Source organism: Cardiocondyla obscurior, linkage group LG01 (assembly GCF_019399895.1).
Source record: "Cardiocondyla obscurior isolate alpha-2009 linkage group LG01, Cobs3.1, whole genome shotgun sequence".
NCBI classification, from domain to species: domain Eukaryota; kingdom Metazoa; phylum Arthropoda; class Insecta; order Hymenoptera; family Formicidae; genus Cardiocondyla; species Cardiocondyla obscurior.
In genome coordinates this window covers 3,135,611-3,149,584 of record NC_091864.1, presented here as the reverse complement: position 1 = coordinate 3,149,584, position 13,974 = coordinate 3,135,611, and the positions used below count along the sequence as shown (strand labels likewise).

At 38.6% G+C, this 13,974-nt stretch overlaps 2 protein-coding genes across 9 annotated transcripts in view; one reads left to right on the top strand and one right to left on the bottom strand.

Annotated features, from left to right (window-relative positions):
• Nucleotides 1-10,568, bottom strand: part of Kon (chondroitin sulfate proteoglycan 4-like protein) — a 110,184-nt gene extending 99,616 nt beyond the window's left edge. For 3 of the 5 annotated variants that reach the window (XM_070658929.1, XM_070658957.1, XM_070658937.1), the window contains exons 1-2: nt 10,069-10,568; nt 3,987-4,038 (exon numbers count right to left, since the gene is read on the bottom strand). The gene's annotated coding sequence lies outside the window, so the exon portion shown is untranslated. Of the gene's footprint in view, nt 1-3,986; nt 4,607-10,068 lie in introns of those variants that run through there. The other 2 variants (XM_070658944.1, XM_070658950.1) reach the window with 2 other exon arrangements.
• Nckx30c (solute carrier family 24 member Nckx30C) overlaps nt 1-13,974 on the top strand; it is a 62,905-nt gene that overhangs the window by 36,768 nt on the left and 12,163 nt on the right. For all 4 annotated transcript variants that reach the window (XM_070658992.1, XM_070659004.1, XM_070658996.1 and 1 more), the window contains 3 exons: nt 2,422-2,693; nt 7,115-7,250; nt 11,157-11,409. In XM_070658992.1, coding sequence (XP_070515093.1) covers nt 2,422-2,693; nt 7,115-7,250; nt 11,157-11,409 — 661 coding nt within the window. The remainder of the gene's footprint in view (nt 1-2,421; nt 2,694-7,114; nt 7,251-11,156; nt 11,410-13,974) is intronic.

Genomic DNA, 13,974 nt, shown 5'->3' with positions numbered 1-13,974 from the left:
ACCTCATCAATATATCCACGAATGTCCTGCTCCTATATGTATTTATATTTCACCCCCGCTAACTAGAGCATGCTAAATTTATCGCGATAATTGTTTGCGTTGGATTAAATGCAAGTTCCCGAGTGGAAAGTATTTATTATTTAGTGACTGTCTTAAAAAAAATTAAGTTGTCATTTAAAAAAAAAAAAAGAACAAAATCTGTCTAGTATCGGTCGTATAGTTTTTGTCCGGTGTGTACCGTCTATCTATCTAAATAGATGTCTAAACTTTTTTCACCGAGTACTTTGTTTACTGTTGTTGAGCTGACCTTACGCAACGCTCGCTCGACTGCCGAATTCGCCGGGCAAACCGGTTCTCGCCGCCAGCCGCTCGCGCGTCCTCCACCTTGTGAACTTGGAACGCGAGGACTGTCGGCCGATGTAATAAACACACGCACGTATTCACGCTATCGCAGGAACCGGTTAGCCCGGAGAATTCGGCAGTCGGGCGTTGCGGAAAATCAGCACACAACAGTAAACTAGTACGCGGCGAAAAACATTTGGATATCTAGCTCTTCCAGCTCGTTATTAGCTAGGAATAATGTGTTACATTTCTGGCTCAGTGCTGGACAGTTTTGCTAGACAGCCACGAGATGAACCGCGAATTGGCTAGATAATTATTAGATAACAGTGGGAATCAATTTCCACTCGGGTTAATTTTGACAAGTCTCGATGCGACCGAGAAATGCGAAATAATATTACAAGCTTGCTTCCAAGACAAAATTACATTCTTTTATAAAAGTGAATCAATGTCAATGGAAACTTCATCTTACGCTTTTATAGTTTTTCTACTTGTCTTTAATACACTTTTTATGTCTTTTATCGCGTCGCGTGAACGCATTTCTATGCTCTGCTGCATGCCGCACATCACTTCAGAAAAGAAATTAAAGACTTACGCAACAAACAGTACTACGTGTATACTACATACGTTACTCATCGTATTGTATTTTATAATATTTCAGTGAAGAACACGTTATTTTAGGAAAAAAGTTTTTTTAAAAATAAATTTCTGCGTGACGTTGAAATAAAAGTATATTTAGATTTTAGTATTAAATAAAATACTCTTCTTTATTTTTTTTTTTCTTTCTTTTTGCATGGTAATTTCTATTTTTGACATTGACATAAACGATATTTGTTAGATACGTCCAATGTGCATGCAGTTTGGTTTTTAAATTAATTAATATCTTGACTATTATCAACGATAAAAAAAAAAAAAAAAAAAAATACATATACGCTGATTGCAAAGCTGTCATAAAATGTTATTGGATAAAAAGTTAAATCTTACTTTCTCGAATTTGCACGATAAAAAAAAAAAAATTGGCTTTCGCATTTTTGTATTGCAAAAACACTGGACAGAATAAACCAATTTCCTGAAACTTGATAGGAACACTCGAAACCTGCCAAATAGACTTTAAATCGAGAATCACTTCTACGTGATTAATTAATGAGTCATGTTTGTTCTATTAAAAGGTTGGCGATAGTAGAAGTAAGTTCGTAGAACGTATATCTCGACGAGAAGCGACGTTTTGTAGAATTAGGTAAAGGGGTAGAACATAGTTGCATGCACGACGAACTTTGATGTATCTTGCGATTATCTCAAAGTTGCATTTTCAATCTCGTCGATTTTGCGCCGGGATTTTCTAACGTTGTAGAAACCGACGATGCGAACGGGGAAGAAGTTTGATACGCGGCTCACGCATATCGACGTTTTGTAAATGTCTCGCGCTCGGTCTGGCGTAAAATAAGAACAAAAGACGTCAAGCGGGAACGACATTTCCCTATTTTCTGATCGCAATCGGAAACTCGGTCGAGCGCGGAATTTGCGAGCATTGCGAAATTGCTCGAACCCAACGAACCTGCTCCGATATAACGTACGACAGTGTCGCTAATGCACCTACTGTAGTAGAGCCGACTCAATTTCAGGCAAAAACAACTCAAACGTGCCATAAACGTTGTTGTAATTAGCGCGGCAAACCTGATCTTCGCATGTTTACGCAATCTGCTCTTTTTGCTAACAACTATCTGTAGCCGCTATGGAATAGAAATGATTTCAACGTTAGCGGCTGTCAAGTGTGGCAAATACTACTCTCACAGTCTTTGAAAGTTTGCGCTTAATTTATCCTGATCATTAAACGTTTAAACATTCGTGACTAATAACGAGATTGATTTCTTGCTTTCTAACATTCACCCTGTTACAAACATTAGAAGTCAAAATCATATCGCTTCACGTTCGAGATCTTACAAGAAACAACAGATTATACTAATATGATATAACAAGGACTACTTTTGTTGTACATAAATTCAACTACGAGATGATCGCACAGTAAACAGCTAATGCGTCATGTTTCTACTCTCATTAACCTGCATCTCTAATGTTGTTCAGGCAAGGTGGACGAGAAAGCGACGCAGCTGCATGCGATAGCGTCGCTAAAGGTGTTGCTGGATGCTACTAGGCCGCATAACGGCGCCGCGACGTCAACCGCCGCGCATTACTCCGGCTCAACCTCGAAGGAGACGACTCTGCAGCTGCAGCAGGGCTCGCAAGGCACCACCACTACCACTACGACTACGACAACTACTGCCGGCACCACCGCCGGTATTCAGGAACTTCCGAACGGCGGTATAGCCGCCGGTCTCGACGCTGGACTCGATTCGGTAAATTTCGAATGCAAGAGATGCACGCCAAGAATTTACTCCACGCATCGATTTCCGACATCGTCGCGGGGATTAATACTATTGAATCGCTGTCGCAATTATTATTCGTACGAAGGGTCCTTATTTTCTATATCGCGCCCCTTTCAGTGTCAGAACATACGCATTTGCCGCAGACGTGACGAGAGGCAAAAATTCTTAACACGCTGACGCGTTGCTCAATAAAATCGCTCGGTATGTCCGCGAGTTATTAATGATCCTCCCGCTATTTCTGCGAGTGAAGGAAAGAGAGCCGTGAATAGATGGGACGGGACGATCCGATTCGTTATACGGGCGTACCTCGATCCGAGGAATTGGAATAGTTTTGGCGTTTTCCGTCGTAAAACAAAGAGGCCGCGGAAGCACGTTGATTGGAATTTGTCGTTCCACTTTTCTTGACAAAACGTTTGATTTGCAGTCGTGTCTATCGTCACGTTTCTCGTGACTCGTCCGAATGCTTACTATTTTCCGATGATCGCGCAACAAGGAATACTTCGAAAGAAAAATAACTTTCAGCTTGATAAATTAGCACGATAGGCTAATTTTAGGATTAGTATAACTTTGCGATGGCTGTCGCGTTTCTCGAATCACGCGTTGCAAAAGGGCACGTTAGTTCGATATCGTAACGTTCTACTTTCCATTGTGAAATGTTTGCTTCTATCACGACTTGGATATCCTGAATTAGAATAGGCAGTTTAATTTCCACAATACTGCGAATCACGCGAAGTAATCCTTTTTAACTTTTACGTCGATCGTCGTTATGGATGTAACATTCTACCTTACATATATTTTAGAGCTTCTTTACTTTATCGTCGACATTTATTGGTATATATCAGAATAACAGTCTCACTCGAACTAGGGCGACGCAATATTATTTACAAAAAAAGTGACAAGAGTATAAGAGACGGAAGAGTCACAGATCCTATCTTTTTAAGGGCTTTTTCGCGCGTGATATATAATTTTCCCACCCAAACATTGCAACAAATTGATAATTGACTAGAAGCGGCTTTCTCTTATTTGAAAAAGAGATATGAAGAATTTATTTTACCCGATTGCAGTCTCTTTTTCCGCGTTTGTGATTCACCCTCCCGTTTCAGTCGCTTTGTGCCGCGAGAGAAAAGTCTGCGTAAATTTTATTGTTTCGTTTATTTTTAATTCCTTTTATAATTTGGTAAAATTTAATTGCCATTAATTTTTTTACGCGTAATACTTTTCCCCGATACGCTAGCATGCATTGAAAGAAAATATGTGACTCACCGTTCGATGCGCAGCAGCGGAGTTTTATAACAGCAACAGTTCTGCAACAGTTCTGCAACAAACAAATATAAAAATTACATTGTAGAGAGATCAAAATAATATGTAGAGTTAAAAAAAAAACTTTGCTGTTTAGTTAAATAAAAAATGAGAGATCAGTGTTTTAATACTTTAATATTTTAATATTTAATAATAACAGCAAATAGCGATTTAAAAAAATTCTATAACTGGATATGTCGCAGGACCTACACATTTATTAACGTCGTTATTGAAGTAAATTAAAATAATTAAGACCGCCTCTTATTTAGCCTACTAAATACCATGCTCGTAAACGGCCCGTAGAGTAACAGGGGTGAGTTCTCGGAGTAATCAAAGTTAGCTTTTACGCCTGAAGCCTTAACGCGCGCGAGTATAAATCGGCACGGTGTTCATCCATTAGAACCTTATCGGGACAAGGCGCAATTTTCACCGCAAACTTGGCGATCATAAATCAGAGTTTCGCTCGATATTTGTCGGCTTCAAAACTTTAAAAGTTCACCCAAGGTTATTTCGTCTACGTCGAAATCGGATGCCAGCCGCGTCGCGCTGCCGCAGGGATAAAGTATGAGACAAGAGGGTTTGTCTCGCGGCGTCTATCGTGAGGTAATTCGATCGTCTCTGCCCGAAGGCGTAGATGCAAGACTCCTGTCGGAACAAGAAAAACAAAGCCCCGATGGTCAATAAGTTTGTTATCTGTCCGTTTGACACGTTACTCTCGCGCGTAAAACAAATTCTTTTTTTTTTTCTTTATTTTTTTATTTTTTTTGTTACTTTCTCTTGAAAATAAAAACGACTGGCGGACAATCGATACAAGAAGGGTGAAAACGCGCGATTATTGCTTGTCTTAATTTTTCCGTGGCTCGTCAGATGATATCGCGTAGAATTCTACCCACCGTGGCGCGGACAGAGATAAATATTCAATAATTCTTCCCGACGGCGTGTAACGATAGGAACGCATATATTCGAAGGCTCCTCATTTTCCGTCGCGCCGGCCTCCAACTCTGGCAAACCGTTTTATCGCCGCCCATCACACCTCCGATGTGTGTCTCTTGCAGTTTTCGAAGACTTCTGAAGTAACGTCGCGACTATTACAGATCCGGCGATAAATAGAAATTCCATTTTCAAGTTCATTTAACATCTAGCAAAACCGATTAACGTAAACTAAAGTACTTTTAATTACAGCGCGAAACAAGTTTTCGCCGAAACGCTAAACGATCGCAATAAAATACGCAATTGACTTTTGCTCGAGTGAAAAAAAAATAGGGGGGGAGGATTATCTCGGGGTGGCAGTAAAACGAATCAGTAGTCCTGGCAACAAATTGTCATGCCGTGCACGACCCTCGGTTTAAATCGATAGTTTGCATTGTGTCATTTTCTTGCGTCAAACATTCAAGCTTTTATCACTACATTAACATTTATCACCGCGCGAGATATATATTCGCTTAAAAAATGCATTGCATGTAAGCGTAGCACGTTCTCTGTATCAAATCTTATCCGGCATCGTCCTTCGCTCCTTTTACGATTTTTCCAGTAAGATCAACTCAGGCAAATCTGATTGAATCGGCCACGGCATAGTCGCAATTTCCAATATGCAGTTTTATTTTAACATTCTTTGGTCGTGATGTAAAAAAGAGATATGAATTATACGATTCTCGTAAAAAAAAAAAAAAAATTCTTTTTTACATTATTACAAATTAAGTTTTTAATTAAAAAGATTCTGCAACTTTAATATATATTTTTGCATTAACGATAATCAATTGGTACGTCTTAATTAAAAACCCAATCACTGTGTCATTGAATATAATGATCAAAATGTGCATATAACGTTAGCGGGGAAAAACGCATTTTTACCAAAGTCGCATTAAAATTTGGCAAAAGAAAAAAAAAATTATAAAACGCGACGCTTTTAACTAGTAATGTGAATAAAAAAGATTTACGCTGCTAATTTCCACCGGCAGGTATTTATTTAACGTTTAAAAAGGTCTCGTAGAAAAGACCAGCGTAGCTCTCGCCGGAAACGCGACAATCACCGTGATAGAAGAACTCTTGTTTTCTCCTTCTTACATCAATTGTCCTTACAATGACGCAGAGAGAAATGTCAGAGAATGTCGAAACAATTTCCCCGAGCGGTACATAATCGTCGTCGCAATTCGGAGAGCTACTCTGCGGAAATATAAATCGGAACTCGACTATCCGGAGTTCTCTCGAGAATATTAGCCGGCGCTGGGTGGTATCGTCGTGAGTAGCGTGGACGTTACGGCGAATAGTCTCAGGCGGCTTTGTCCTAAATGACCGAAGAGAGGGCCTTTTCATTTTGAATGCATCGGGGAATCTGGGTCAATGCTGCAACCCACCCGTCCACTGCGCATTTGCAGCCTCGCTTGCGCTTCCCACGGATAATCGAAGCAAAGTCACCAACCCTACGATTTTCCGCGAAAGTTTGCGAATTTGTGGGAACGGCGCGATGCGCTCGCACGATGATTTAAGTCCGGCAAGTAGCTTCGTTAAGTTCGCCACGAGGAAGTGACAAGACTCGAGATTAATGGTCTTTGAGAAAAGTTTCGCGTTACGAAAACTTCCGAACGTTCATTCGTTACTTAATATTTATAATACAATTACCTACATTTAATAGAATTTATTCCCTCGCTACGCAGATTATTTAGCTGCTAACATTCAAATAAATCTCGCACTACTCGCTCGACTTCTTCTCCATAGCGCACACCTTTTAATGTCAATCCCAGCTAATGTGTACAAACATTTGAAACGAGGATTAGCTTAGCGCACTGGGAACTACTACGTTTATTTCGTTCTTGAATATGCTATGAATGTGCTGAAAATGATAATACTTGGCGAATTATACGCTTCGTGGCATTCGCGGTTTGTTCGAAACTAAACAATAGGAAGGCACCTGCTACTTCAACTTCTACAATTAACTCGTAATTATTAGATCTTTAATTTTTATGTTATTTCTTTTTTTTTTCTTTTTTTTTTAGATCAATAAAATAATCTCAATCTACGAATCTCTTAGAGTGAAACTAAATAATGAAAATCATTCTGCGATCTTATTCCTTTTCTTTTATATTGACTTGCAGGGCGAAGAGGATGAACCTCCAGAGGCCTTGAACATGGGTTGGCCAAGCAGCCCAAGGAAAAGGCTAACTTACATTTTGGTCGCGCCAATCTTGTTTCCTCTTTGGTTGACGTTACCGGATACGAGAACACCTAGAGGTAATCAATGAGTTTTCTGTGCTCGTATAAGTTGTCTCAACTTATTTAATAAGTTATTTTTCATCAAGGTAAATATCTTCTTTTATTTCTAATATTTTATCGGTTTCAAAAGCTTTTAAATGTAAGAAGAAATTACATTTACTCTTTTGCGAAATTAGTATTTGTATGCGCACACGTGCGTTTCAAAATGAAATATAAATGTCTATAGATATTAATGCGACAACTTTGCGATAATCAAGCAGAGCTACATTTTCTTAGCTGTTTAATCGATTGGGAGACAGTCGAATATTTGCGCCGGCAGCCCAACGCTTTTCTTATCGCTGACTATTCGAATAGTAATATTAGGTTTCTCTACACGGACGGATAATCGGCCTCGAATAGAGGGAAATGAAAACTGGAGCAAAGACAAAAGCAAGACCTTTTGTTAAGCGCAAGAGCGATTAAGCAGTTTCATTTACATACCTATCTTGCATCTATCGCGAGACCTAAACTTCTTTTTCTCCTTGAGAAGTCAATTAGGATATTTATGAAACGAATACATACACGAGCTACCAAGGACGGGGAATTTTAATTATATCAAAAGTATTTTATTAATCGGTAAATACGTCTATCTGAATGCCTTCCACTTTGCTCACCTTCCACTTCATCTCTATTCTTCTATAATGAGACGGTGATATTAAGACGTAGGTGATATATCAAGATAATTTCCACTCCAATTTCATAACTCGTTAATAGCAAAGTAGGATATATATATATATTCACGTGTATCCTCTTCATTCGCGCTCGGCAATAAATTGCAAACCGCGATAGATATTTCGTATGATGAAATAAAAATCAGTCGAATCCGAAAATCTCGAGTGAATAATCCAACTCATCTTTTGTATTTCGTTATATGCTAATTGCGTATGTACCCTCGGCGTATCGCTTTACCGATAGAAGCGTGAATGGCGATTCATTCGTTCGCTAAAAATATTATCTGAATAGACGGATAGAAGGAATATGAAAAAAGAAAAAAAAAGTAGACCGGATACGCCATTAATTACAATAAAAAAAAAGAACGCTAGACCGACGTGTATCCCTTTTTTTTTTTTAACTCGCCGAAAACGTCAGGATCAGATTAAATCCTATCAATCAGCGTGAGCGTCGCGCGATGTTTTGCTCTAGCCCGGTATCGACCCCGCGGTAATATTAACTCCACTCCGGGAATTCAGGATTCCGAGCCATCGATTTCGCCGAGATGGAACTCGACTCATCAGTACAAGAGATTAATTAAACGGCACTTGCAGCCAACTTGTCGGATGAGTTTGCTAGTTTCACTTTGCTTACTTTCTTATCATTGTTCGGAACGGTATCCGATCGAAAATTAAGAGTAGAAAGAGGGTATAACATTTTTTTTTCTCTCTTTCTTTTTATTTTTTTTTGACTTCGCGATAACAACGTTGATAGCAAGTTTTGCGCCAAAGGTGCCACGACTCGATCGTTTAGCGGAAGAAGCGAAAATGAGCGTGTCTGTTGGTTTATACATGCCGCATATCGATTTAATAATAAATGTTAAGATCGACCTGAGCGGCACATGCTAGTGCTGTGTTAGTCAAACCATCATTTATCACACGTCTACCACATTATCTCAGCCTATTAACGCGTTTCTATCGCGGTATTGCACAATGCGACGAAAGATGATATTGACACGCTAATTTCGCATCGGGGACTGATTGTTGCACGCGTACAAACGCATAAATGGCCATACGTACTTGCACGGTACTGACTCTATTGTCGGGTAAAATTCCGATATGTCCTTTGAATTTCAGCAATCTCGGCCTTTGCTTACAGATCTATTAATATGAATGTTATCGGGATCAATTATTAAGAAATGTGAGACACACGAGCGAATCAAAGCTCTGTCAGACTCATCATATTAATTAAAAGGAAATCAATTTAAGACGCGCAAAGCTCTTTTCTTTTATGAATCTTAATACATTTTTCAATTTCTTCTATTATAAGTTTTAATTTTACGCGAATAATATATGCATAAAATAATTCCTGATGTATCAATACTTTGAGATAACTGATTAAAAAATTAATATGTAGTTGTCGCTCAGTTTAACGAGAATGCTTTTACCAAATTAAGATTTATTTTCATAGCGCAACTCTTTTCTCGAATAATTAAAAATGCTGGGGGCTAAACTTAATTAATCTCACTTAAATTAAGTAAATTACTTATCGCAAAGCCCTTTCATTGCGTACTACCATTTATTCAGATTACTAAATTAATGTGAAAAACAATTTGATACAAAAAACTATCGTTTTTCAAAGACCGTGATAATTGTAATTAGAAGTCAATTTTGCAAGCGTCTGCGAAAAAAAGTTTGTTACATTTCGAGCGTTTACGCGATGTATATATTAGATTTAATTAAAAATAATTGAGAGTAGAGTTCTTTCCTTGCTTTTGGATTTCACCCTCGAGATTCACTCATTAGGATTAGATTACGGGACGGATTAGATATCTCAAACCTTATTCTCTTTATTGCAGCGTTAAAGCACGTAAATGCGGCATTAAAGTTAGCGAACTGGCGGTTTTTATTGGCTGAGAACGACTTCGTCTATCGTAATATGAAAATCCATTAAAAAAAGTGAAAGAAATCCCTGGCTCGGAAAACCTTTTGTTTAATATTTCGCAAAGTACGCAATTTACGCGACGTACTCGAAATATACCCGATTTACGCGAACCTTTTGTTTTTTTTTTAATATTCTTCGACGTGCAGTGATTTTTCCACCCGAAGTACTTATAATGTAAGAAAAAAAAATACTTTTGACTCACCGAACGATGCGCAGCAACGAAATTGACGATGCTTAATGGCCTTTTCGTGGTCCTCTGTCTCGCAACATGTCGGGCCGGATCCTTCCTTCGCACACAAGACACTCACTTTTACTCTCGATCCTTAACGGAGACAAAATTCTCTTAGTTAATTAAGTATAATACCAGTGTATTATAAAAATGTATTAATACGTACCATTCGCGCGACAATGATTCGGTATTGAGACCCGCCAGCATAGCGTCAGGCATCTAGTGCGGAACGAGGGCCTGATGACGCGCCGCGACATTATCCCTCTCTTTCGTGCTTCTACCGGCGACCGACTACACCGAGCAAACTTACGGCGAACTTCTCGTTGATGTTCGTGACAACGCGGAAAGTAGGTTACTAGGACGTTACTAACCTACTTCAGGAATATCCCCACCGCTGCGCGGTCAGCGTGGGTCCGAATGCCGCTCGCGCAAGTCCCCCGTTAATTATACGACTGAATAAGTCACGTACGCCGCGCGGGCAACCTTTGTCCGTCATTCGGTCATTCCGCAAAACTCGACTACGTCGCGCGTTACGTGATCGGCCCGGAGAAGTGAACATATCCTAACCTAGCCACGTATGAATAAGACTAAATCTTACTTCGAAACGTCTCGTCCGGAGATATCGCGTGATCACCGACCGGGGAGAAACGGAGCAAGACCTACGGAGACTGTCGGAGACCACTGTTCACCTTCCACGACGTTCTACCATGATGCAGCACCACTTGCGCCCTCACGCCTGCGCAATAATAAAAGGCGCATTTTCATTGGCTAACGATCGGCGCTCACGACTGTGTGAACCAATCAGGATACGTTTTGTATACGACCCAGTATAAGAACGTCTTTTTACTACGTGGTGTATTTATGTGTGTATGTGTGTGTGTATTCTTCCGCTTTCCCCTACGCAAACGTCCTCTGCGACCGAATATCATATCACGTCGAATTGTTGGTGCCAGCACAGGCTACTTTTTCCGTAGGCCTGTGTAACTACATCGTAACTCTGAACGATCCGCTGTCTCTATAGAAGCCGCAGCAAGCTCGACTGATCCCACTCGCTTTTTCAGGAAAAAAGTTCTTCCCGGTAACGTTCATCGGCTCGATCTTCTGGATCGCGGCGTACTCGTACCTGATGGTCTGGTGGGCGAATGTCGCCGGCGACACAGTGGCCATACCGCCGGAAGTGATGGGCCTGACGTTCCTCGCAGCTGGCACCAGCATACCGGACCTTATCACAAGCGTCATCGTTGCGCGAAAGGGATACGGCGACATGGCCGTGTCGAGTTCCGTCGGCAGTAACATCTTCGACGTGACCGTTGGGTGAGTACCTAAATGTTTTACCTGGATTCCTACCATGTTATCCTACAACGTACTGTGTGAACCTTGGCATCGGCAATTTTATTCCACCTCTTCCGATTACGTTCATTCACTTTATTTTAAACTTGTTTGATTTTATTATGCAATATTGTTGTTCGATAAATGTATTTTTTTTATACCGAAAGTTTTAATTGAACTGTTACAGCAAAAGCTTATTGCGGGACTAAAATAATTCTGAAAATTCAAGATGTATGAAAAGTATAATCTAGGAAAATATTTTATTAAGATAACAAAATAAAATTTTGAACGAAAGGTATAAATATACATGTAGAAATATATTGACAAACGAGTCATTATATTTCCATTTTAGAGATATCGCAGCAACGTGTATCACTTATTGATTCTGCATATAAATAGATTTATGATATATTTCAATATATATACATATATTATGCAAAATAGAATCGCTAGATTTGCAATAAATATGAAAGAAAAAAAAAGCGTTATAAAACCTTCACGTATAGAAAACAAAACTTGTCATCATAACAAAATTTGGAAAAAAATACGAAAAGTTTAGAATACAGATGAGCATTAATAAATTAAACAATGTGAATAAAGATTCAAGATAAATGCAAAGTTATGCATACATTCTCGACACGTTTTACATTAACATTTACGTATAAAATTATAACAAAGTAAATAGCACGGCGTGAATAACAAAAGAGGAAGCAAATTAAGAAAAAAACTTTGATATTTCGGTATTTGAATATTTCGATACCACTATTAAAATGTTAACTCTACGATTTTATCCTCGCGAGCTCACCATTTGAATAATGTCAATAAATTATATTTTTTAACGTCATTATTTCGTCGTATCTAATCGTTCAATATTAAGATGTACTTTGAAATTTAATGTCGATTAAAAAGCAGAAGTACATAAATTGTTCTGCAGAGTTGCGTGAGATTTAACCAAACCTTTCTTATTATGACAATAACTCAAGATACTAAAATAATATGCAACTAACAAAGAAATTCAATACACTCCTGAAAGCTTTCTATGTTTTCGAACCTGAAACCCATTTCCGTCATACTATATTGAAGGATCGATTAACGATAAGGGCCGAGTGCCAAAAGAGGCTGAGAAACTTATTCGAAAGGGATATCAATCTCAAATTTCAGTAACATTAATCGAGTGGATAGAGAAAAACAGTACGTCGAGATAATATTTAACGTGAAAAAAAAATTTCGGCTTCTTTAACTGCAAATCTGTAGATGTCTATTAAATTCTTAATCAGTTCCATCATTTTTCATTCACTTTCGTTATCGTTACATGAAAAACGTTTATCGTAATATTGTAATTCTGTTTACATTGCTAGTGAAAGAAACGATGCTATTGTTATTCATATTGTACACACAAGAATGTATGCATAACTGATGGTTAGCGCCATTATACTGATGTTGTACTAAATAGAATAACATTTAGCTTACCTTAAACTCTTTAAAGTATCAATCACTTTGCAGATGCACGAATCTTGAATTTTAATTATTAGATGTACAATTAGATATCATTTCCTGGCATGAATTGTCGATGCCATAGACTGGAATTGTCTTAAATCAAGTGCTGAATATCTTTAAGATTTAAATCATTTAAATTTTTTTTACATTTCCTAATATTTATGTTTACGAGAAAGCTTTCCTATGTTGTTGAATCATTGTCACTGTTGTTTGTAAGATTTTCAGGAAATTGATTGACGATAGGAACGATTATGGCTCATGTGATATCAGTGGATGCACAGTGGAGTTCAATAGACGAATCGAACAATTTCGGAATTATTGGATTCTCTTGCACGTGCACAAACACAATAGACTTAATTGTGTAATATATACATGCCCTGGCATACGTCCAGTCTATATTATACCAACTTCAATATTCTCACACGAATTTCATATGTAGCATACATATGTACTCGTAGGTATATTCTCTTTTTCATAATACAAGCTCGGCCTCGTGATACAAATCGGAATTTTGCTGATGTTCGAACGGGGTTAAAAGAGGCGTACGGAATTGGTGGCTGGACTGAGCCCCGTCAAGGCATTCTTGCTATTTCACTGTAATCGCAATTCGCCAGTCATTCCAAAGCATTATTATATTATTGACGCGGAAAATGCCGTGAATACTATTCCAAACCCCAAGACTCATTTTCCGCGATAAAGTCTTGGAAATCTCAACGCGGAATCTCGATTCAGTTCATCGTTGGAACCGCGAGATTTTACTTTTTCTTGTTTAATAAAACCGCGCAATTGTTGCGATTGTTTCCGTGCAGCATTATGCGAAATCAAACTCCGAAACAAGGGACAAAAGTTGGCTAATTTTCGAGGCCGCTTGGTGTTGTGCATAATTTATATTGCACCTTGTGTCTTTTGCTTATGTATAATTCGAAATTTTGCTACAACAACGCAGATCTCAATTTTTGAAATAACTTTGTTGGCAAGAATTCAGGGTTAAAAATTAATTTAAAATTATCCGAGAATCTCGACTTTTTTATTCACGATATTTCTCAGCGATTT